Here is a 26627-nt window from a genome sequence, read left to right as displayed (position 1 = left end):
GTTGGTTTTGGATGAGTGGTTCAGAAAGAGATGGGTCATATGGAATGGTAAGAAGAGAGGTTGGATCTTCTGACCTAGAGGGTTGGTTCTGAAGCAAATTCCAGAGTGGTGCTTCAGTAGGAGAAGGTTGAAAGAATGAAGATCTTGGGGAATGTGGTGGAGTGGTGGTTTGTGCGGCTGGTTGGGTTTCAGGAATAGGAGTGAGGGGATTTGAAGAGTGTTGGAGTAAGGCAGAAATTGGGAGTGCATCAAATAAATTCAAATCATCATCAGAGGCAAGTGCAGGCTTACTTGTATGTGCTGATGATCGAGTCACTCTGGCAGGAGGTTCAGTCCTTCTGACCTCTGCAGCAGCTGGTTCCACCCGAGTAGGCTTCACCACAATTCTGACTTTCTTCTGCTTCTTCTTTGGAGGACCATCCTCACTATCATCACCATCATCAGCAGCAGGCTTGCTCTTCGCCTTCTTGACCAGAGGGACATCAGATTCCTCTGAGGATTCTTCCAGAACCATCTTCCTCTTGGTTTTCTTCTTTGGAGGAGAAGAATACTCTGGAGCTGGTGGAAGTCTGCTGACAAAATCATCAAGGTCAATCTCGAATCCTTGAGCCCTGAGGTCTTCAACATAGCATCTGATGGCTTCAGGATGGTCTGCTTGAGTCCACAGAGGGTAGTCATTCAGAGGCATTCTTCTTCCTCTGATCTCAGAAGATGTGTCCTCATGAGCAGGAGCAATCTTCTTCTGGACCAAACCCATCTTCTTCAGAGAGTTGGCAGTGAAGACATCGCTGACAAGTGTGCTCAAGTCCTCTGTGCAACCAGCATCGATCAAATCTTGCACCAAGTTGCTTTCAATGAGAAAGTCTGAGAGCAGCCTCCCAAAAGGGATATATTTGATTGCAGACTTGATGGAGGCGGTGGTGCGAGACTTCCGGATGCATTCCTTCAAATAGGAGAACAGGAAGTAGGGAAGGCAGATCTTCTCCTTGTCTTGAATGAAGAACAGCATCGCCTTCTGGTTGAAGTTGATGTAGTCTGGAGAACTGCCCTTTGGTCGTTGATTGATGCAGTTGAGCAGGATCTTGTGCCAGATCCTGAGTTTGGGGTGAAGGTCCATCACCTTGTAGCTCGTCTTGCCCGGTTTGAAGGTGGTGTACAGGGCCTTGTTGACTATGTCCTTGGTTCTGGGTTTCAGCTTCGATTCCGTCAATGAGAACCGATACCCATGAGCAGTTTCTGCACCTAGCAGATTCACGAATGACTTCTCCGTGATGATGATCTTCCTACCCAGTATGTAAGAGACCACCTGAGTGTCATCACAGTCGGCGTGCTTCCAGAATTCTTTTACCAATTTCTCACACACCGGTCCTCGAAGTCGATTGAAGTAGTTTCCCCAACCTTGAGCTTTGACTTCAGGACGAAGATCAAACCCATTTGCAGCCAAGTTGTCGAGGTTGAATCTCCATTCTGCAAGGACTTGGAGTTCCTCAGGAGGAAATACACAGTGAACGGCACAGCCCCGTTCTGCAATAGGAACAATCTCCTCTTGAGCTTGAGCTTGTTCTTGTGCTGGGTTCTCAGAGCCCTGTTGACCCGTTGCCAAACCGACTACCATGTGAGGGAACTGAGGTGCATCTGCAGTAGATCTTCTGGTTTGTCTCACCATTTTGAAGAGGTTGAAGGTTTGAGGTAGAAGATGAAGTTTGAAGGATGAGGAGAGATCGAGAGAGAAATCAAGAAGGAGGCGGTTTTGAAAAGCAGAGAGTGCGAGAGTGAAAACCGGAAGTGAGAGAGAACGTGTGTGTATAGTGGGTTTTATCAAATAACCGTTGTTGATTCAAAAAGCACTTTAAGATCAACGGTTGAAAATTAAAGATAGATAGTAACAGTAAAATACACAATCACACACAGAAGATAAGCATATCTACACGCAATCATGACAGACTGTCACACGGGCACAAGGAACTATGCATCAGAAATTCTGACGCACGTGTTGTTGTCTCAGCTTCAGAGTCAGTACCAGTGGGCACACACACTCTGATTGAGTTACCTTCTGAACTAGACATCTTCTGATCAAGAAGTATCATAGTCAGAGGTTCTGATCCATCTTCACTCTGGACAAAAGTCCATGTTTAGATTTTTCAGAATAAAATTAAATCTATCTTCAGCTAAGGGCTTTGTAAAGATATCTGCCCATTGATGGTCAGTATCAACAAACTTCAAAAGAAGTACGCCCTTCTGTACATAGTCTCTAATAAAATGATACTTTACCTCAATGTGCTTTGCCCTTGAATGCAAGATAGGATTCTTACTCAATGAGATTGCAGCAGTGTTATCACAATAGATTGGGATATTGCTCTCAAGGATCTGATAATCCTCCAGCTGATGTTTCATCCAGAGCATCTGAGTGCTGCATATTGCTGCTGAGATATATTCTGCCTCTGCAGTTGATAGTGCAATGGTTGATTGCCTCTTGCTTGCCCATGAGACTAGATTGCTTCCCAGAAATTGACAATTTCCAGAAGTACTTTTTCTCTCTGTTCTATCTCCAGCATAATCAGCATCACAATAACCTGAAAGCTTATACTCTGATGTTTTCTTATACATCAAGCCAAGGTTAGTGGTGCCTTTCAGATACCTTAGGATCCTCTTAACAGCAGTTAAGTGGGTTTCCCTTGGATCTGATTGGAAACGAGCACATAAATGAACACTAAATAATATGTCTGGCCTAGATGCAGTTAAGTATAGAAGTGAACCTATCATGCCACGATAGAGCTTCTGACATACTTTACCACTTATATCTTCTTTTTCCAGAATGCATGTTGGATGCATTGGAGTCTTGGCCACTGTAGATTCCAGCATATTGAACTTCTTCAGAAGTTCTTTAGTGTACTTGCTCTGATGGATATATGTTCCTTCTGGTGTTTGATCAACTTGTATTCCCAGAAAGTACTTTAATTCTCCCATCACACTCATCTCAAATTCAGCCTGCATCATCTCAGAAAATTCTTTGCATAGAGATTGATTAGCAGAACCAAATATAATATCATCAACATAAATTTGCACAATTAAGATATCATCTTTATAAGTTTTGCAAAAAAGAGTTGTATCTACTTTACCCCTTACAAACTCATTCTCCAGAAGGAATGAGCTAAGTCTCTCATACCATGCTCTGGGAGCTTGCTTCAGACCGTAGAGTGATTTCTTCAATTTGAACACATGGTCTGGTTTCTTTTCATCTTCAAAACCTGGGGGTTGATGAACATAGACTTCCTCTGAGATATAACCATTTAGGAAGGCACTCTTTACGTCCATCTGATGTAGAATTATGTTGTGATTTACTGAGAAGGAGATCAACAGTCTGATTGCCTCCAGTCTTGCTACCGAAGCAAATGTTTCAGTGTAGTCTATTCCTTCCTGCTGGCTGTAGCCTTGAGCAACTAGCCTTGCCTTGTTTCTGACTACATCTCCTTTCTCATTCAGCTTGTTTCTGAATACCCATTTTGTTCCAATAACATGAACATTCTCAGGCTTCTTCACTAAGCTCCAAACATCGTTCTTGGAAAATTGATTCAGTTCTTCTTCCATGGCCAGAATCCAATCCTTGTCCTGAAGAGCTTCATCTATGGACTTGGGTTCAATTAAGGACACCAATCCTTTCAGACTCAGCAAGGTCTCTTCAGAGGGTCTGAAGGCAGATCTGGTTCTGACTGGTTCATCTTTGTTGCCCAGAATCAATTCCTTAGGATGAGCTGCAGTGATTCTGCTCTTCTTCAGAGTTTGTGAGTTAGAGGGACCAGCTTCTTCCTCTGGTTCATCTTCCTCTGGCTCAACTTCCTCTGGAGCTTTGCCTTTGTCAGAAACATTAATGCTTAAATCTGCAAACTTTTCAACTAGCTTTGACTGGTCAGAGTCAAGCTTATCATCAAATCTAACATGAATAGATTCTTCAATAGTCTTAGCATCAGTATTATAAAATCTAAAACCTTTAGATCTATCAGAATAACCAAGTAATAGACACTTAGAAGATTTAGCATCAAATTTATGCAATCTATCCTTAGTATTGAGAACATAACAAACACAGCCAAAAGGATGAAAATAAGAAATGTTGGGTTTTATGTTCTTCCACAATTCATAAGGAGTCTTATTCAGAATTGGTCTCACAGAGATTCTGTTCTGAATGTAACATGCTGTATTTACTGCCTCTGCCCAAAAGTGCTTAGCCATGCCAGTTTCTTGGAGCATGGTTCTAGCCATCTCCTGAAGAGTTCTGTTCTTCCTCTCAACAACACCATTTTGTTGAGGAGTTCTGGGACAAGAGAAATCATGTGCAATTCCATAGGAATCAAACAGACTCTCAAACTTGTCATTCTCAAACTCTCCACCATGGTCACTCCTGACACGCACAATTCTACAAGCCTTCTCGTTTTGCACTTGAGCAATGAAGGTAGAGAACACAGCATGAGACTCATCCTTGCGGGTTAGAAACTTTACCCATGTCCAGCGGCTATAGTCATCAACGATAACCATCCCATATCTCTTGCCACCTATAGACTCAGTTTTCACTGGTCCAAACAGGTCGATATGCAGAAGTTCTAACGGCCTTGAGGTTGATACAACATTCTTTGCCTTGAAAGGGACTTTTGTGAATTTGCCTTTCTGACATGCTTCACAGAGAGCGTCTGAAGCGAACTTCAGATTGGGTAAGCCCCTGACAAGGTTTAGCTTGCTCAGCTGAGAAATCTTTCTCATACTGGCATGCCCTAACCGTCTATGCCATACCCACTGCTCTTCATTAACAGACAGAAGGCACTTCACATTCTGAGCCTCCAACTCAGATAATCTGATCTTATAAATGTTGTTCTTCCTCTTGCTGTTAAACAGAACAGAGCCATCGATCTGACTTACAGCCCGGCAGGACTTTTGATTGAATATAACATCATAACCCTTGTCAGCTAATTGACTTATAGACAATAAGTTATGTGTTAAGCCGTCTACCAATAAAACATTATCAATGCATGGACTACTATCTACACAAATAGTACCAGTACCAATAATTTTACCCTTTTCATTTCCTCCGAAGCCAACTTCGCCTCCAGGCTTAAGTTTCAGCTCTCGGAACATACGCTTTTCTCCCGTCATGTGACGCGAGCATCCACTGTCCAGATACCATGATTGGTGTTTCAGTGGAGCTATCAAGGATATCTGCAACATAGATGATCTTGTCCTTAGGTACCCACTTTCTGGGTCCTCTTTTGTTAGTTACCCCAGAGGTTCTGATCACCTTGGGTGTCTCAACATAATATTTTAAAGGAATATTTGCATGATATTTAGTCATAGAGAAAGATCCCTTTTTAAGAGGATGTTTAGCAACTTTAGCAGGTACAGGATCAGGCAATATGGTACCAGAGGGAACAAAGCATTCATACAAGGATTTAGCTTTAGACACAGAAGGCTCATTTCTAATTGGTTTAGAATAGCCAATGCCATGCATTCCATTTCTGCTTACGCCATAGATCATTGAAGCCATTAAGCTTCTATCTACGCTTTTAGCCAGGAATCTTTGAAAAGATTTTTCATACTTAGATTCATGCTTACTATCAGAGGCATCGCAGGCAATAACTTCTTCTAACTTAGCAATTTGATTCTTAAGCACAGAGTTAGAATTAACTAAAGCATGATTTTCATTTTTCAAATCAGAAATAATTTTCTCATGTTCAGAAGGAGTCTTGGAAACAGTAGATAAGTTCTTTTTCAACTTTTTATGCTTAGACAATAAAGAGTTATACTTATCCATGATATCAGACAAAGCATGTTTCAGTTCAGAGGTAGAGAAAGAAGCAAATACCTCATTTTCATCGTCTGAGTTAGGATCTCCTTCTGATTCTGAGTCAGAGTCAACAGCTTCCTTTGACTCTGCTTCCTTGTCTTTGACAATTGCCATGAGTCCTTGGACTTCACCATCAGAGTCAACATCCTCTGACTCTGATTCATCAAATGTCACCATCAGACTCTTCTTGGTCTTGAAGTGCTTCTTTGGCTTTTTGTCCTTCTTCAATTTTGGACAGTCACTTTTGTAGTGCCCTGATTCTTTGCACTCAAAGCAAGTGACTTCCTTGATTGATGACTTCTTCTGACCTGAGGATTCAGACTTTCCTCTTGCCTTTCCAGAGCCTTTGAACTTGCTCTGCCTGTGCTTCCAGATGCGGTTGAGTCTCTTGGAGATCAGAGTCAGCTCATCTTCATCAGAATCTTCTGATGCTTCTTCAGATTCTTCTTCTTCAGCTTGAAGAGCCTTTGACTTCTCAACCTTAGCCTTTTCAGATTTGGATTTCAAGGCTATGGACTTTTTCCTCAGATCTTGCATCTCTGAGCGCTTCAGCTCATGGCATTTCAAAATGCTGATGAGTTCTTCTAAACTCATATTCTCAACGTCTCTCGTGAGCTCTATTGAAGTCACCAAAGGCATCCAACTTTCAGGAAGACACCTGATGACCCTTATGACATGATCTTTTGTTGTGTAGCTCTTGTTGAGAGGACGTATGCCAGCTACAAGCAGTTGAAATCTGGAGAACATTTCTTCAATGGACTCATTTGGCTCCATGATGAAGGATTCATACTTTTGGATCAAAGACAATGCCTTTGATTCTTTGACTTTCTTGTTTCCTTCATGAGACATCTTCAGAGAATCAAAAATGCCTTTAGCAAACTCACGATCTGTAATCTTCTGGTACTCCTCATAGGAAATAGCACTTAGAAGAATTGCTCTTGCTTTGTGATGTTGTGAGTACAGCTTCTTTTGATCTGCAGTCATCTCTGACCTTGGGATCTTCTTGCCATCTGCATCAACTGGACGCTCGTAGCCATCCACAATAATATCCCAGAGATCTGCATCGAAACCCAGAAAGAAACTTTCCAGTCTATCTTTCCAATATTCGAACCTTTGACCGTCGAACATAGGAGGCTTTGCATTGTAACCATCTCTTTGAGTTTCACTGGTGGTGGCAGCCATTGTTTTTCACACCGGCCCGGATCACTGAACACTGTTAGGTGTGGTAATCAGAACTTGCGCTCTGATACCAATTGAAGGTATGAAAAACGGTAGAAAGGGGGGGGTTTGAATAACGTTTTCAGTACAAAACTACCACCTTAAAGATTTTGACAAATCTTTCGAGAACTTAAATGCTAAGGATAAGAGATAGAAAAGCACACAAGGATTTTATCCTGGTTCACTTGATAAATCACTCAAGCTACTCCAGTCCACCCGTTAAGGTGATTTCTTCCTTCTTAGAATGAAGGCAATCCACTAATCAGGTAAGAGTTACAACTGCACTTGAAACCTACAAGTGACTAACAATTACACTGACTTAGCTCACACTAAGATTCACTCTCTTAGTCTTCTCTAGGATCCGATCAACCTTGATCTCCTAAAGGAACTAAACAAACTGTTTATCAAGGAAATGTTTACAAGGGATTTGCTTCTAAAAAGCTAATAGTAAACACAATGAATTTCAGATGAAAGAAAGCTTAGAATATTTTGAATATCTTGCGCGTGTGTTGCTTCTTGTATTCTCTTCTCTAGCCGCTTCTTTCAATCTTCAGCCTCTATATATACTCCAAGGATTAGGGTTGAGCGTTGCATGGGAAATGCTACCGTTGGAGGGCAGTTCTGGAAAATCCAGCTTCTGCTGTGGCTGAGAACGTTAGGTAGGTCGTCAGGAAGGTACACTTGCTTTTGTACTTGGATAGCGACTTGACCTTTTAACCTAGGAGACTTCTGATCAGAGGAATGCTTCGTATTGGAACTTGTGAAGCCGGTTGATCAGAGTCAGAGGGAAAGCACAGATCCTCTGACCATTGTATCTTCTGATTCTGAACTCAGAGGGAAGAACATGGCCTTCAGAGTTTCTTGCTTCTGGACTTCAGAGTTTCCACTATTCAGCTTCTGGATCTTCAGAGTCTTCTACACCATCAGAACATCTGAACCTTCAGTGTTTCTTGGTTATCAGAACTTCTGGATCTTCAGAGCTTCTAGCGACTGAGTCCACATCAGAGTTTGTATATCTTCAGAACTTCTGAAGCTTTTCCACTGTTCATACTGAACATGGTGATTGCGAAAGCGTTGCTTGGGTTACCCTTTATACACAGTGCTTCTGATTTGTGTGAGATTGAGTCAAGGTCAGAGCCTGTAAATAGCACACTCAGAAAAACACGTTAGAGTACCACAATTGTTCATATCAAAAGGTTAACTTGTAATCATCAAAACATAGAGTTGTACTACTAGATCAAAACTTGATCTTACAGTTTACCTCTCACTTTAGGGGAGCCTTACAGCAGGCCCTCGGAACTAAGTTGAGGTTGAGCTCTGCCTATCATCCCCAAACCGATGGGCAGACAGAGAGGACAATCCAGTCGCTGGAAGATTTGCTACGGGCCTGTGCGTTGGATCACAAGGGCAGTTGGGATGAGATGTTGCCGTTGATCGAATTCACTTACAACAATAGTTTCCATGCGAGCATCGGCATGGCACCTTACGAAGCTTTGTACGGTCGGAGGTGTCGTACGCCCTTATGCTGGCATCAAGATGGAGAAAATTTGGTGATTGGCCCGGAATTGGTGCAACAGACCACCGAGGAAGTCAGGAGAATTCAGGAAAAGATGAAAACCGCGCAGAGTCGCCAAAAGAGTTACGCCGACAACCGACGGAAGGAGTTGGAATTTTAGGCCGGAGTCCATGTCTTCTTGCGGGTTACCCCGATGACAGGTGTCGGAAGGGCAATCAAGTCCAAGAAGCTTACTCCGAAGTTTATTGGGCCGTACCAGATCACGGAGCGAGTTGGACCGGTGGCGTACAGGATCGCCCTACCACCGTCTCTATCCAACATCCATGACGTTCTTCATGTGTCGCAGTTGCGGAAGTACATGGCAGATGATTCGCATGTGATTACGCCAGACGATATACAACTGAGAGATGATCTGACAATGGAGGTGCCACCCATCAAGATCGTCGATCGAAGTATAAAGCGCTTAAGAAACAAGGAGGTACCTTTAGTGAAGATCGTGTGGAACCAGGAGACCGGTGACGCGACCTGTGAGTTAGAGGATAAGATGCGGGAGTCACACCCCGATTTGTTTGTAAACCCTTAAGTTTCGAGGGCGAAACTATTTTAAGGGGGGTGGTATTGTAAGGCCCTAAGTCCAATTTGGAACAATTTTATGGAAGTTTGAATAAAATTGAGGTTTTAGCTAATGTTTGATAACTGGCAGATTAGAACTGTCAACTTGTGTGAATTTTTAGAGGGTCTTAACGACTTCATTTGGGAAAACTTTCTTAATGAGCGTTGTAGCCCTTTAAGTCTAGAAAATTCTCGAAGTGGAATCAGGTCATTCCGACCCTTGTAGCTCGAGAAATTCGAATTTTACCGAGTGTGGTTCTGGCAGTAAAGTGCCAGCGAATTAATTTGTGCATTTTTATTTTAATTCCGAATTTGGTTTGGTTATTTAATTAAAAAGAGTAGGTTTTTAATTAAATAAGACCTGGTTATGGTTTTTAATTAATTGGGTCAAAGGTGATGAGATTTGGGCTTGAAAAGGGAAAACCAAACCCTAACCCACTTGTGGTTTGCATGGGATTAAGGGGAAAACCCTATTTTCTTTCCCTCATTCAGAACAGAACCTGCACAAGTTTCACGTAAGAACAGAAAGGGAAAATACAGAAGAGAGAAAAGAGAGAACTCTAGAGAGAGAGAGAGCAAGGGGAGCCGCCGCCCAAGCCACCACCACCGCAGTGTAGCGCGCGCGAGAGGAGAACGACAAGGGGGAGAGTTTCGCGAGGAAGAAGGAAGAGAGAGGAACGAGGACAGCAGCGTGAACATGTTACTATATTTGATGCTGGTAGATGACTTAGAACCCTTAGAATAGAATGGCTTAAACGAAATTGATGGCAGATGCATTCTCTGTCAGATTTCTGTGCTGGACAGTAAACTTCAGGTCCTATTTTCACTTGTTTATGGTCGTCAAATAAAGAAATGATTAAAATACAAATTGTAGATCTTCGAAAGAGCTTTCCAGGCATATAAAGATCATAAATTTTGGTCTAGTATTGTGTGTTGTAGGTCGTTTTGGGTAACTGTCATACTTGCTGTTTTTCCCTGTGTCGGACAGAAACTTTAAGGAGTAATATCACCTAATTCTGGGGCTCAAATGAAAATGATTTTAACTAGAGAGTTGTAGATATTTAAAATAGCTTTCTAGAAAGGTATCATATGTGATTTTTGGTTGAAAGATGCATTCTGTGGCTCTATTTTTGTGAAAGTTGTTTCTGCTGTCAATATGTTGAAGTTGCGATGATATATTATGCATGAGTGAATGTTCTTGCGTTCCTTTACGTGGATTATATTTATTTTCTGAGTTAATGGTTCAAGGGTCGCTCACCTAGCCGTAATTCCTTTGTAACCCGTGAATGTTGTGTTGTGAAGGTTGTTGTATAAAGAGTATGATAAGACTCTAGGATTGATTTTAGAGACTTAACAAAGAGAACAGTGTAATAAACTCGCTTGCAAGTAAATGTGAATAATTGGACATAGGTCTGGTGAGGACTATGGACCATGAGAACGATGGTACCTTGCACGCGAGGGTGTTTTGTGGGTTGTACGGTGAGTCCCCACGTGATTGGCTGACTGCGGTCGCCTTGTGATTCTGTGGACGGACGGTGAGTCTGGCGGACGGTGAGTCCCCCCACATGATTGAGGGTTGTACGGTGAGTCCCCTCCGAGATTTGTTCATCTGCGGATGATCGTGATTATGGTCATGGAAGTTTTGGTGGGTTGTGTGAAGTGAGATTCCGTTAGTAACTGACTCTTTCCCATAAAAGACATATAATGTACTTATATTATATATGTTGTTGTTGATTTTGTCATTATCATTCTTTTGTTGGACCTGACCCTGCTTGTTTGCTATGTGTTTGTTTGGGGGGGGTAGATGGTCGTGAAGATAATGGCGATGACTCATTCTTGGGAGTTGATGCTACGTGACGTGCCAATACCGGAGGACGACTACACTTTAGAGGAAGAGGAAGAGGCTAAGGAATAGGGTTTGGGTTGAGAGTCTTTTGTTTTCTGTTGGGGTTGAGAGTTTCCGAAGTGTTGGTATCGAACAATTTTATTGCTTAAATTCGAATGAACAAGTTTTGATGTAATCTTTATTTTCATTCAGGCCTTTGTTTCGTACTCTTTACAGTTGGTTATTTAAAAAGTTTTACGAAGTTGGTTACTTCCGCGTGTTTTTTGGAAAGGTTATGTTTCAAGAGTTTTTGTAAAATGAAAGGTTTGTCATTAATTGAAGATTAATAAGTGAATCGACGAAAACTCTTTACGAAAATTGGTTAATTAGTTACTGTGTAACACTCGAGAAATCGGGGCGTTACACATTGTGTCCATAACCTTAGTGGAGTTAATGTCTTGGAGCGGGCTCCAATCCGTGGACGTGACCTCTTCAAAATGTAGATCCGCAAACAAAGTCATCTTGAAGGGTGCACTTGCCCACATCTAAATCTGCCACAACGCGGGAAAAAAAATTGTAGTCTGGATCTGCGGTTGATGCCTGGTCATCCCGCTGGTGAGATGATCCCATGGTGGAGAAGACAGAGAGAAAGAAGACGCATCACATCGTCGTCCACATCCACTTACTTCGACAACAAGTGATTTCCATTGTATTTGAACCCAAGAAGTGAAATCGAAAACACAAGCGAATTTAAAATACGAAGCACAAACTAGCAAACACAAAAGTAATTTGAATTAGAGAATATATATCTTAATACAAATTGACATTGCAACACTTTATAATTAATGAAGTATTCAATTTAGTGCCTACTGTTTGTAATTAATGAACTTAAATCAATCTATTATAAAAATAAATCTTATCAACATATTTTGATGAGAGACGTGTTGGACAAGTATTTGAATTTGAATAGTAATGTGTCAATTTATGAGATTGCTGAAGAAGGAAACGACAAAAATACCATCACATTTAGATTTGGACTATGTTAGAATTTAGAATTTACTATTGTATTCTCTTTTTAGTTTGAATTTAGAATTATGACTTACGTGGTTATATATATATATATATATATATATATATATATATATATATATATATATATCATGATATAATATTCCATCACACGATCCAACACTTTTTTTTTACATCTTTAACTTTAAGCATATGAATCACTTTTTCAGTCTTCCCAATTCATTTTTAAAAAGCAGATACGATGCCTTCTGCTTGACTAATTTGATTCTTGTTGTTTCTTGTTATTCCCTAAGTTGTAGTTTCTTTTTTAACATCTTCCATGATTTTGCAATATAATTAATCTAAGTTATGCAATTAATCTAAGATAATATTTCATGATTATGCAATTTGTCTAGTAACAAAATAAAATAAGATACTCAGCCATCAAGCGAATATTGATGAATTTATATATCACAAATGCATGTCTATCTCATATAATAGTTGAATCATGAATACAGATTGATCAAACCGTAGAATTGCAAGCTTATTGTTAAGAGCAACAAACTATCAAAATATAACAAATTAGAGAAACCAAATTGATGTTAAAACTCATATTTAGAGGTGAGAGAGAGTGAGTGAACTTGTAATGGAGGAGAAAGATCTTGTGGTTGAGGGTAGGGGTGGTTGTAGGAGAGGGTGATAGTTAGGGAGTGTGCGGCAGTAACGGAGGGGAGAATAAGTGATAAGAGGAGATGGGGCGATGAAGGTAAGATGGAGGTGATTGTTTATGAGTGTAACGAGAGGGAGGAGAAGGGGCACAGGATGAGAGGTGGGGTGACATGATGGGAAGTTGGGCATAAACATTTTGTTGAAAATACTTTTAAAAGTAAGATTTATATTGAAAATCAGATTTCTCGAGAATTTTTTGTAACAAGTACAGATAAAACACAGTGGTAAATTTGTAACTGAAATCCTATTAGAAAAGTGTGTCTTTATATCATTTTTCATTTTTAGTTCATAATAAGTAGGTTGAATGAAAGGTAGATGAGGTGAGTAGTATTGTTCACGTTAAACTTTGGTTGGGTGAAATCAGTTTTATCTAATATCCGCCATGGCGGTATTTTAGCCTTCCACCATAGCTAATATCCCACCATGTTCCACCATTATTTGTCTCATGTATGGAGGAACTTTGGCTTTCCACCATGACCCACCATTCACAATTAACAATACTGGGTGAAATTCATGTCAGTCATAAAAATATACCATATTTTAATCTTTGGTCCGTTATGTTTCACTTCTAAATAAGTACCAAATACATAAAAAAAACTCATTCTATTGTATGCGACAAATGCTACCTTACTATCTTACACAGTCCACAAACAAGAAATACCACAAATCCATAAAGATGAAAATGAAACACGAAAGAAGAATGAGATCTTTTCATGGCCACAAGTTCTCGATGTCACTTAGGCTCGGTTCTATGGTTGGTCCTGGGGAGTTATGGGCGACATTAGATTTCTCTTGTGTAGGTTTTGGGGAGTTATGAAAGACAACAGACTTCTCTTGTGTAGAATTGCCTTGTACAGGCCTATAGCATACCCCTTTCCAATGAATTTCTTCCTGAAATCAGGTAGAGACAATATCTAAGGATTTTCCTAACAAAGTACAAAAGATGATAACATGACATGATTTTTGTGACAGCAAAAATATATATCAAAGTTCACCTCAGAGTTGTCATGGAGAAACCGAACAGTGAAGATGCACTTGCAATCTGTCGCATCGTGTAGCCTCCTCTGGATTCTTACTACACGAGCATCAAAGTAGAGGCCATAATCACCCCTTTCCTGAGAAACACCAATAAGGGCCCAAAAGAGTACTAATAGTTAGGGAAATTCTAGAGGAGCTTAAAGGCCACAAAAGAAAATCAAAAGCCATTATGGTTTATATGTTAGAAACAATTCATGTGACTTTGCAAACATATCTATCATGTGGCCACTGGAGACACAAATTAGGTAAATGAATTGTAGTGGAATAAAAGGGGAGAGGGTCCCTTACCAGGAAACATAGTACAAGATCTCCATCCTTCACCTTGGGACACTCTGAAGGTTCCAATGGGATAGATCTCTCTCGCATCTCGTTTTTCACATTCACCCACTCATCCTCCACCTTGCCAAAACCAACATATCGTACAAGAACTTCCTATAATTTGTATGTGACAAGATCAGTTAAATTTTAATCAGTTGTCCACAATATCCAAAAAATGAATCCACTGAACCAGTACATCTGGACTGGGCGAGCCCCTAGGGGGGCAACGCCTAGCATATAGCCCGCCCCGAGGCGGGGCCCTAACCTTAAGATGGGCCTTGGCTTCGGAGGCCCAATTGGCCCAAGAGATAGTGCCCGAACTCTATAAATAGGAGGGAATGACCAATTGTAAGGGACCTTGGCTCATTTGATGAAATGATACATGAAATTCAGCATTCTCTCTCTCATTCTCATTCTCTCTCTAGCACAATTCTCCACTCTCTAGGTACTATACCTTTCTTCAATGTTCATTGCTAGAACATTTGGCGCCGTCTGTGGGGACCGTAAACTTTCTACTCCCATTCACGTGGATTGATTGTGCAGGAAGTTATCTCTGTTGGTGATTAGGCAATTCTCTGGTCTTTTGATTTTGATTCTGTAACCGGTGTTCGTTTTCCGATCAAGTTTGCATCGTTCTTGGTTTGGATGGAGACTCGACGCAGGAGGCAGCATCATTCACCGGTGCGACAGCGAATTTCGCCGCCTCGGCGGCCTCATCGTGTGATCCTGGATTCTCCGGTACGAACGGCGGGAGTACAGCCGCCTTCTCCTCCTCCGTCACCACCACCTCCTCCATCGCCTTCACAGGTTGGATCTCTGGAGCGCTCACCAGAGAATTCACCTGCTCCGGAGCAACAACCGGCGGTGACACAGGAGCAATGGCGCCATCTGATGCGCAGCATTGGCAACATCCAACAGAGGAATGAGCATCTACAGGCTCAGTTGGATTTCTACCGTCGCGAGCAGCGGGACGATGGAAGCAGAGAAGCAGATTCCGTGGCTGAGTTCCGTCCGTTCTCGGAGGATGTTGAGAGTGTGGCGATTCCGGATAATATGAAAACGTTAGTTCTGGATTCTTACAGCGGAGATTCCGATCCGAAGGATCATCTTCTGTATTTCAATACGAAGATGGTGATAATTGCGGCGTCAGATGCGGTGAAGTGTAGGATGTTTCCATCGACGTTCAAATCGACGGCGATGGCGTGGTTCACAACTTTGCCGCGCGGATCGATTTCAAATTTCAGAGACTTCTCATCCAAGTTTCTAGTGCAATTCTCGGCGAATAAGAATCAGCCGGTGACGATCAACGACCTATATAATATTCGCCAGCAAGAAGGAGAATCACTGAAAGAGTACATGGCAAGGTACAGCGCAGCGTCGGTCAAGGTTGAGGACGAGGAGCCTCGAGCTTGTGCTCTAGCATTTAAAAACGGTTTGCTACCGGGAGGGTTGAACAGCAAATTGACACGTAAGCCGGCGCGTTCGATGGAGGAGATGCGTGCTCGCGCCAGCACTTATATTCTTGATGAGGAGGACGACGCTTTCAAAAGAAAGCGCGCGAAGTTGGAAAAGGGCGACACGTCGCCCAAGCGCGCGAAAAAAGATAAGAATGGCGAGGATAAGGGGGATGGCAAGCAGCAAAGGCAAGATAAAGGGAAGGCGGCATTGAGGCCGACCAAGGAGCAGTTGTATCCACGACGTGATGATTATGAACAACGCCGGCCATGGCAATCCAAGTCCCATCGCCAGCGGGAGGAAGCTGACATGGTAATGAACACTGAATTAACGGATATGCTCCGCGGGGCGAATGGCGCAAATCTAGTGGATGAGCCAGAGGCCCCTAAGTATCAATCACGGGACGCCAATCCCAAGAAGTGGTGTGAATTCCATCGGTCCGCCGGGCACGGCACAGACGACTGCTGGACTTTGCAGCGGGAAATTGATAAGTTGATTCGGGCGGGATATCAAGGAAATCGCCAAGGCCAGTGGCGCAACAACGGCGATCACAACAAAACGCATAAGCGAGAAGAGGAGCGAGTGGACACTAAGGGCAAGAAAAAGCAAGAATCAGCGGCTATCGCCACAAGAGGAGCTGATGACACGTTCGCTCAACACTCAGGACCGCCCGTCGGGACCATAAACACCATCGCTGGGGGATTTGGCGGCGGTGGCGACACCCATGCGGCGCGGAAACGCCATGTTCGTGCGGTTAATTCTGTTCATGAGGTCGCTTTTGGATTCGTACACCCTGACATAACAATCTCGATGGCAGACTTTGAGGGGATAAAGCCTCATAAGGATGACCCGATCGTAGTGCAGTTAAGGATGAACAGTTTCAACGTTAGAAGGGTACTCCTGGATCAGGGTAGTTCGGCTGATATTATCTATGGTGATGCATTCGACAAGTTGGGACTAACTGACAATGATCTGACTCCATATGCGGGAACCTTGGTAGGTTTCGCGGGGGAGCAAGTAATGGTGCGAGGATACATTGATCTAGACACAATATTCGGGGAAGATGAGTGTGCCAGGGTTTTGAAGGTAAGGTATCTGGTTCTCCAGGTGGTGGCATCTTACAATGTCATTATTGGGCGAAATACACTGAATCGCCTTTGTGCTGTAATTTCAACAGCCCATTTGGCGGTCAAGTATCCGCTAAGCAGTGGAAAGGTTGGAAAGATGAAGGTGGACCAGAAGATGGCGAGGGAGTGTTACAATAATTGCCTTAACTTGTACGGCAAGAAGAGTGCGTTGGTCGGTCATAGATGTTATGAAATTGAAGCTTCGGATGAAAATCTTGACCCACGTGGCGAGGGGCGGGTAAACAGGCCCACGCCAATTGAGGACACGAAGGCGCTGAAGTTTGGCGATCGCACTTTGAAGATTGGGTCCAGACTGACGGAAGAGCAGGAGACGCGCCTGACAAAGCTGCTTGGGGAGAACTTAGATTTGTTTGCTTGGAGCTGCAAAGACATGCCTGGAATTGATCCAAACTTCATTTGCCATCGATTAGCATTGAATCCAAGTGTCAAGCTAGTTTCACAATTCAGGCGGCGCTTGGGAGGATGTAAGATCAAGTTTTGATCGAGTAGTACAACTCTATGTTTTGATGATTACAAGTTAACCTTTTGATATGAACAATTGTGGTACTCTAACGTGTTTTTCTGAGTGTGCTATTTACAGGCTCTGACCTCAACTCAATCTCACACAAATCAGAAGCACTGTGTATAAAGAGTAACCCAAGCAACGCTTTCGCATTCACCATGTTCAGTATGAACAGTGGAAAAGCTTCAGAAGTTCTGAAGCTATACAAACTCTGATGTGGACTCAGTCGCTAGAAGCTCTGAAGATCCAGAAGTTCTGATAACCAAGAAACACTGAAGGTTCAGATGTTCTGATGGTGTAGAAGACTCTGAAGATCCAGAAGCTGATTAGTGGAAACTCTGAAGTCCAGAAGCAAGAAACTCTGAAGGCCATGTTCTTCCCTCTGAGTTCAGAATCAGAAGATACAATGGTCAGAGGATCTGTGCTTTCCCTCTGACTCTGATCAACCGGCTTCACAAGTTCCAATACGAAGCATTCCTCTGATCAGAAGTCTCCTAGGTTAAAAGGTCAAGTCGCTATCCAAGTACAAAAGCAAGTGTACCTTCCTGACGACCTACCTAACGTTCTCAGCCACAGCAGAAGCTGGATTTTCCAGAACTGCCCTCCAACGGTAGCATTTCCCATGCAACGCTCAACCCTAATCCTTGGAGTATATATAGAGGCTGAAGATTGAAAGAAGCGGCTAAGAAGAAAAAAAGTAACACATACGCGCAAGACATATTCAAAATATTCTAAGCTTTCTTTCATCTGAAATTCATTGAGTTTACTATTAGCTTTTTAGAAGCAGATCTCTTGTAAACATTTCTTTGATAAACAGTTTGTTTAGTTCCTTTAGGAGATCAAGGTTGATCGGATCCTAGAGAAGACTAAGAGAGTGAATCTTAGTGTGAGCTAAGTCAGTGTAATTGTTAGTCACTTGTAGGTTTCAAGTGCAGTTGTAACTCTTACCTGATTAGTGGATTGCCTTCATTCTAAGAAGGAAGAAATCACCTTAACGGGTGGACTGGAGTAGCTTGAGTGATTTATCAAGTGAACCAGGATAAAATCCTTGTGTGCTTCTCTATCTCTTATCTTTAGCACTTAAGTTCTCGAAAGATTTGTCAAAATCTTTAAGGTGGAAGTTTTGTACTGAAAACGTTATTCAAACCCCCCCTTTCTACCGTTTTTCATACCTTCAATTGGTATCAGAGCGCAAGTTCTGATTACCACACCTAACAGTGTTCAGTGATCCGGGCCGGTGTGAAAAACAATGGCTGCCATCACCAGTGAAACTCAAAGAGATGGTTACAATGCAAAGCCTCCTATGTTCGACGGTCAAAGGTTCGAATATTGGAAAGATAGACTGGAAAGTTTCTTTCTGGGTTTCGATGCAGATCTCTGGGATATTATTGTGGATGGCTACGAGCGTCCAGTTGATGCAGGTGGCAAGAAGATCCCAAGGTCAGAGATGACTGCAGATCAAAAGAAGCTGTACTCACAACATCACAAAGCAAGAGCAATTCTTCTAAGTGCTATTTCCTATGAAGAGTACCAGAAGATTACAGATCGTGAGTTTGCTAAAGGCATTTTTGAATCTCTGAAGATGTCTCATGAAGGAAACAAGAAAGTCAAAGAATCAAAGGCATTGTCTTTGATCCAAAAGTATGAATCCTTCATCATGGAGCCAAATGAGTCCATTGAAGAAATGTTCTCCAGATTTCAATTGCTTGTAGCTGGCATACGACCTCTCAACAAGAGCTACACAACAAAAGATCATGTCATAAGGGTCATCAGGTGTCTTCCTGAAAGTTGGATGCCCTTGGTGACTTCAATAGAGCTCACGAGAGATGTTGAGAATATGAGTTTAGAAGAACTCATCAGCATTTTGAAATGCCATGAGCTGAAGCGCTCAGAGATGCAAGATCTGAGGAAAAAGTCCATAGCCTTGAAATCCAAATCTGAAAAGGCTAAGGTTGAGAAGTCAAAGGCTCTTCAAGCTGAAGAAGAAGAATCTGAAGAAGCATCAGAAGATTCTGATGAAGATGAGCTGACTCTGATCTCCAAGAGACTCAACCGCATCTGGAAGCACAGGCATAGCAAGTTCAAAGGCTCTGGAAAGGCAAAAGGAAAGTATGAGTCCTCAGGCCAGAAGAAGTCTTCAATCAAGGAAGTCACATGTTTTGAGTGCAAAGAATCTGGGCACTACAAAAGTGATTGTCCAAAGTTGAAGAAAGACAAGAAGCCAAAGAAGCACTTCAAGACCAAGAAGAGTCTGATGGTGACATTCGATGAATCAGAGTCAGAGGATGTTGACTCTGATGGTGAAGTCCAAGGACTCATGGCCATTGTCAAAGACAAAGGAGCAGAGTCAAAGGAAGCTGTTGACTCTGACTCAGAATCAGAAGGAGATCCTAACTCAGACGATGAAAATGAGGTATTTGCTTCTTTTTCTACCTCTGAACTGAAACATGCTTTGTCTGATATCATGGATAAGTATAACTCCTTATTGTCTAAGCATAAAAAGTTGAAAAAGAACTTATCTGCTGTCTCCAAGACTCCTTCTGAACATGAGAAAATTATTTCTGATTTGAAAAATGAAAATCATGCTTTGGTAAATTCTAACTCTGTGCTTAAGAACCAGATTGCTAAGTTAGAAGAAATTGTTGCCTGTGATGCCTCTGATTGTAGAAATGAATCTAAGTATGAAAAGTCTTTTCAAAGATTCCTAGCTAAAAGCGTGGATAGAAGCTTAATGGCTTCAATGATCTATGGCGTAAGCAGAAATGGAATGCATGGCATTGGCTATTCTAAACCAATTAGAAATGAGCCTTCTGTGTCTAAAGCTAAGTCCTTGTATGAATGCTTTGTTCCCTCTGGTACCATATTGCCTGATCCTGTACCTGCTAAAGTTGCTAAACATCCTCTTAAAAAGGGATCTTTCTCTATGACTAAATATCATGCAAATATTCCTTTAAAATATTATGTTGAGACACCCAAGGTGATCAGAACCTCTGGGGTAACTAACAAAAGAGGACCCAGAAAGTGGGTACCTAAGGACAAGATTATCTATGTTGCAGATATCCTTGATAGCTCCACTGAAACACCAATCATGGTATCTGGACAGTGGATGCTCGCGTCACATGACGGGAGAAAAGCGTATGTTCCGAGAGCTGAAACTTAAGCCTGGAGGCGAAGTTGGCTTCGGAGGAAATGAAAAGGGTAAAATTGTTGGTACTGGTACTATTTGTGTAGATAGTAGCCCATGCATTGATAATGTTTTATTGGTAGACGGCTTAACACATAACTTATTGTCTATAAGTCAATTAGCTGACAAGGGTTATGATGTTATATTCAATCAAAAGTCCTGCCGGGCTGTAAGTCAGATCGATGGCTCTGTTCTATTTAACAGCAAGAGGAAGAACAACATCTATAAGATCAGATTATCTGAGTTGGAGGCTCAGAATGTGAAGTGTCTTCTGTCTGTTAATGAAGAGCAGTGGGTATGGCATAGACGGTTAGGGCATGCCAGTATGAGAAAGATTTCTCAGCTGAGCAAGCTAAACCTTGTCAGGGGCTTACCCAATCTGAAGTTCGCTTCAGACGCTCTTTGTGAAGCATGTCAGAAAGGCAAATTCACAAAAGTCCCTTTCAAGGCAAAGAATGTTGTCTCAACCTCAAGGCCGTTGGAACTTCTGCATATCGACCTTTTTGGACCAGTGAAAACTGAGTCTATAGGTGGCAAGAGATATGGGATGGTTATCGTTGATGACTATAGCCGCTGGACATGGGTAAAGTTTCTAACCCGCAAGGATGAGTCTCATGCTGTGTTCTCTACCTTCATTGCTCAAGTGCAAAACGAGAAGGCTTGTAGGATTGTGCGTGTCAGAAGTGACCATGGTGGAGAGTTTGAGAATGACAAGTTTGAGAGTCTGTTTGATTCCTATGGAATTGCACATGATTTCTCTTGTCCCAGAACTCCTCAACAAAATGGTGTTGTTGAGAGGAAGAACAGAACTCTTCAGGAGATGGCTAGAACCATGCTCCAAGAAACTGGCATGGCTAAGCATTTTTGGGCAGAGGCAGTAAATACAGCATGTTACATTCAGAACAGAATCTCTGTGAGACCAATTCTGAATAAGACTCCTTATGAATTGTGGAAGAACATAAAACCCAACATTTCTTATTTTCATCCTTTTGGCTGGGTTTGTTATGTTCTCAATACTAAGGATAGATTGCATAAATTTGATGCTAAGTCTTCTAAGTGTCTATTACTTGGTTATTCTGATAGATCTAAAGGTTTTAGATTTTATAATACTGATGCTAAGACTATTGAAGAATCTATTCATGTTAGATTTGATGATAAGCTTGACTCTGACCAGTCAAAGCTAGTTGAAAAGTTTGCAGATTTAAGCATTAATGTTTCTGACAAAGGCAAAGCTCCAGAGGAAGTTGAGCCAGAGGAAGATGAACCAGAGGAAGAAGCTGGTCCCTCTAACTCACAAACTCTGAAGAAGAGCAGAATCACTGCAGCTCACCCTAAGGAATTGATTCTAGGCAACAAAGACGAACCAGTCAGAACCAGATCTGCCTTCAGACCCTCTGAAGAGACCTTGCTGAGTCTGAAAGGATTGGTGTCCTTAATTGAACCCAAGTCCATAGATGAAGCTCTTCAGGACAAGGATTGGATTCTGGCCATGGAAGAAGAATTGAATCAATTCTCCAAGAACGATGTTTGGAGCTTAGTGAAGAAGCCTGAGAGTGTCCATGTTATTGGAACGAAATGGGTATTCAGAAACAAGCTGAATGAGAAAGGAGATGTAGTCAGAAATAAGGCAAGGCTAGTTGCTCAAGGCTACAGTCAGCAGGAAGGAATAGACTACACTGAAACATTTGCTCCAGTAGCAAGACTGGAAGCAATCAGACTGTTGATCTCTTTCTCAATAAATCACAACATAGTTCTACATCAGATGGACGTAAAGAGTGCCTTCCTAAATGGTTATATCTCAGAGGAAGTCTATGTTCATCAACCCCCAGGTTTTGAAGATGAAAAGAAACCAGACCATGTGTTCAAATTGAAGAAATCACTCTACGGTCTGAAGCAAGCTCCCAGAGCATGGTATGAGAGACTTAGCTCATTCCTTCTGGAGAATGAGTTTGTAAGGGGTAAAGTAGATACAACTCTTTTTTGCAAGACTTATAAAGATGATATCTTAATTGTGCAAATTTATGTTGATGATATTATATTTGGTTCTGCTAATCAATCTCTATGCAAAGAATTTTCTGAGATGATGCAGGCTGAATTTGAGATGAGTATGATGGGAGAATTAAAGTACTTTCTGGGAATACAAGTTGATCAAACACCAGAAGGAACATATATCCATCAGAGCAAGTACACTAAAGAACTTCTGAAGAAGTTCAATATGCTGGAATCTACAGTGGCCAAGACTCCAATGCATCCAACATGCATTATGGAGAAAGAAGATATAAGTGGTAAAGTATGTCAGAAGCTCTATCGTGGCATGATAGGTTCACTTCTATACTTAACTGCATCTAGGCCAGACATATTATTTAGTGTTCACTTATGTGCTCGCTTCCAATCAGATCCAAGGGAAACCCACTTAACTGCTGTTAAGAGGATCCTAAGGTATCTGAAAGGCACCACTAACCTTGGCTTGATGTATAAGAAAACATCAGAGTATAAGCTTTCAGGTTATTGTGATGCTGATTATGCTGGAGATAGAACAGAGAGAAAAAGTACTTCCGGAAATTGTCAATTTCTGGGAAGCAATCTAGTCTCATGGGCAAGCAAGAGGCAATCAACCATTGCACTATCAACTGCAGAGGCAGAATATATCTCAGCAGCAATATGCAGCACTCAGATGCTCTGGATGAAACATCAGCTGGAGGATTATCAGATCCTTGAGAGCAATATCCCAATCTATTGTGATAACACTGCTGCAATCTCATTGAGTAAGAATCCTATCTTGCATTCAAGGGCAAAGCACATTGAGGTAAAGTATCACTTTATTAGAGATTATGTACAGAAGGGCGTACTTCTTCTGAAGTTTGTTGATACTGACCATCAATGGGCAGATATCTTTACAAAGCCCTTAGCAGAGGATAGATTTAATTTTATTCTGAAAAATCTAAATATGGACTTTTGTCCAGAGTGAAGATGGATCAGAACCTCTGACTATGATACTTCTTGATCAGAAGATGTCTAGTCCAGAAGGTAACTCAATCAGAGTGTGTGTACCCACTGGTACTGACTCTGAAGCTGAGACAACAACACGTGTGTCAGAATTTCTGATGCATAGTTCCTTGTGCCCCATAGTTCCTTGTGCCCGTGTGACAGTCTGTTATGATTGCGTGTAGATATGCTTATCTCCTGTGTGTGATTTGTGTATTTTACTGTTACTATCTATCTTTAATTTTCAGCCGTTGATCTTAAAGTGCTTTTTGAATCAACAACGGTTATTTGATAAAACCCACTATACACACACGTTCTCTTTCACTTCCGGTTTTCACTCTCGCTCTCTCTGCTTTTCAAAACCGCCTTTTTCTCGATTTCTCTCTCGATCTCTCTTCATCTTTTACCTTCATCTTCTACCTCAAACCTTCAACCTCTTCAAAATGGTAAGACAAACCAGAAGATCTAATGCAGATGCACCTCAGTTCCCTCACATGGTAGTTGGTCTAGCAACGGGTCAAAGGGGCTCTGAGAACCCGGCACAAGAACAAGTTCAAGCTCAAGAGCAGATTGTTCCAATTGCAGAACGGGGCTGTGCCGTTCACTGCGTATTTGCTCCTGAGGAACTCCAAGTCCTGGCAGAATGGAGATTCAACCTCGACAATCTGGCTGCAAATGGGTATGATCTTCGTCCTGAAGTCCAAGCTCAAGGTTGGGGAAATTACTTCAACCGACTTCGAGGACCGGTGTATGAGAAACTGGTAAAGGAATTTTGGAAGCACGCCGACTGCGATGATACTCAGGTGGTCTGTCATATTCTTGGGAGAAAGATCATCATCACTGAGAAGTCATTCGTGCACTTACTGGGTGCAAACACTGCTTATGGGTTTCGTTTCCAACTCACGGAATCGAAGCTGAAACCTAGCACCAAGGACAAAATCAACCAGGCCCTGTACACCACTTTCAAACCGGGCAAGACGAGTTACAAGGTGATGGACCTTCATCCCAAACTCAGAATCTGGCACAAGATCCTGCTTCACTGCATAAACCAGAGACCGAAGGGCAGTTCTCCAGACTACATCAACTTCAACCAGAAGGTGATGTTGTTCTTCATCCAAGATCAGAAGAAGATCTGCCTTCCCTACTTCCTGTTCTCCTACTTGAAGGAATGCATCCGGAAGTCTCGCACCACCGCCTCCATCAAGTCTGCAATCAAATATATCCCTTTTGGGAGGCTGCTCTCAGACTTTCTCATTGAAAGCAACTTGGTGCAAGATTTGATCCATGCTGGATGTGTAGAGGATCTAAGCACAATTGTAAGTGATGTCTTCACTGCAAACTCCCTGAAGAAGATGGGTTTGGTCCAGAAGAAGATTGCTCCTGCTCATGAAGACACATCTTCTGAAATCAGAGGAAGAAGAATGCCTCTGAATGACTACCCTCTGTGGACACAAGCGGACAATCCTGACGCCATCAGATGCTATGTTGAAGACCTCAGGGCTCAAGGTTTCGAAATTGACCTTGATGATTTCGTCAGCAGACTACCACCAGCTCCAGAGTTTCCTTCTCCTCCCAAGAGGAAAGCTCAGAGGAAGATGGTTCTGGACGAATCTTCTGAGGAATCTGATGTCCCTCCGGTCAAGAAGGCGAAGAGAAAGCCTGATGATGGTGATGATAGTGATAGTGAGGATGGTCCTCCCAAGAAGAAGAAGAAGAAAGTCAGAATCGTGGTGAAGCCTACTCGGGTGGAACCAGCTGCTGAAGTGGTCAGAAGGACTGAACCTCCTGCCAGAGTGACTCGATCATCAGCACATTCAAGTAAGCCTGCACTTGCTTCTGATGATGATTTGAATTTATTTGATGCACTCCCTATTTCTGCTATGCTCAAACACTCCTCAAATCCCCTCACTCCTATTCCTGAATCCCAACCAGCCGCACAAACCACCACTCCACCACATTCCCCAAGATCTTCCTTCTTTCAACCTTCTCCTACTGAAGCACCTCTCTGGAATTTGCTTCAGAATCAACCCTCTAGGTCAGAAGAACCAACCTCTCTCCTCACCATTCCGTACGACCCATTACTTTCTGAACCAATCATCCATGAACAACCCGAGCCAAACCAAACAGAACCACAACCCAGAACGTCTGATCACTCTGCTCCCAGAGCATCAGAACGTCCTGCTGCTAGAACCACGGATACAGACTCTTCAACAGCCTTTACACCTGTATCCTTCCCAACCAATGTTGCTGATTCTTCTCCCTCCAATAACTCTGAATCCATTCGAAAATTCATGGAGGTTAGAAAAGAAAAGGTGTCTACCTTGGAAGAATATTACCTAACTTGTCCAAGCCCTAGGAGATATCCTGGCCCTAGACCTGAACGTCTAGTAGACCCAGATGAACCTATCTTGGCTAATCCTTTACAAGAGGCAGACCCCTTGGTTCAACAAGCTCACCATGTCCCTGACCAACAAGAGCCTATTCAACCTGAACCTGAACCCGAACATTCAGTGTCTAACCAATCCTCGGTTAGATCACCTCATCCTCTGGTTGAAACTTCAGACCCTCACCTTGGAACCTCTGAACCCAATGCTCCTATGATTAACATTGGTTCTCCACAAGGTGTCTCTGAAGCTCATAGCAGCAATCACCCAGCCTCTCCTGAAACCAACCTCTCCATAATTCCCTATACTCACCTTCAACCCACATCTCTCTCTGAGTGCATCAATATTTTCTATCATGAAGCCTCCTTGAGGCTCCGCAATGTGCACGGTCAGACTGACCTCAGTGAGAATGCTGAAAGTGTGGCTGATGAGTGGAACACTCTGAGCACTTGGCTAGTGGCTCAAGTTCCAATTATGATGCAGCTCCTGCATGCAGAGGGCAGTCAGAGGATTGAGGCTGCCAAGCAAAGGTTTGCTAGAAGGGTGGCTCTTCATGAACTAGAACAGAGAAATAAGCTTCTTGAAGCTATTGAAGAAGCCAAGAGAAAGCAAGAACAAGCAGAAGAAGCTGCACGTCAAGCAGCAGCTCAAGCTGTACAAGCCAGACTTGAGGCAGAGCGACTTGAAGCTGAGGCTGAAGCTCTTAGATGCCAAGCACTTGCACCAGTTGTGTTTACTCCTGCTGCTTCTGCTTCCATTCCAGATCCTCAAGCTGCTCAGAATGTTCCTTCCAGTTCTACTCAGACAAGCTCATCCAGACTCGACATCATGGAACAGCGTCTTGACATTCATGAATCCATGCTGATTGAGATGAA

At 42.4% G+C, this 26627-nt stretch overlaps 1 protein-coding gene across 1 annotated transcript in view; it reads right to left on the bottom strand.

The window, feature by feature from the left end:
* Positions 1-13449: 13449 nt before the first annotated feature.
* LOC130729413 (protein SAWADEE HOMEODOMAIN HOMOLOG 1-like) overlaps positions 13450-26627 on the bottom strand; it is a 31593-nt gene continuing 18415 nt past the window's right edge. Inside the window, exons 4-6 of the mRNA XM_057581173.1 lie at positions 14065-14208; positions 13734-13853; positions 13450-13629 (exon numbers count right to left, since the gene is read on the bottom strand). Coding sequence (XP_057437156.1) covers positions 13450-13629; positions 13734-13853; positions 14065-14208 — 444 coding nt within the window. The remainder of the gene's footprint in view (positions 13630-13733; positions 13854-14064; positions 14209-26627) is intronic.

Source organism: Lotus japonicus, chromosome 1, assembly GCF_012489685.1.
Source record: "Lotus japonicus ecotype B-129 chromosome 1, LjGifu_v1.2".
Taxonomy (NCBI): Eukaryota; Viridiplantae; Streptophyta; class Magnoliopsida; order Fabales; family Fabaceae; genus Lotus; species Lotus japonicus.
This window is presented reverse-complemented; position numbering and strand designations above follow the sequence as displayed.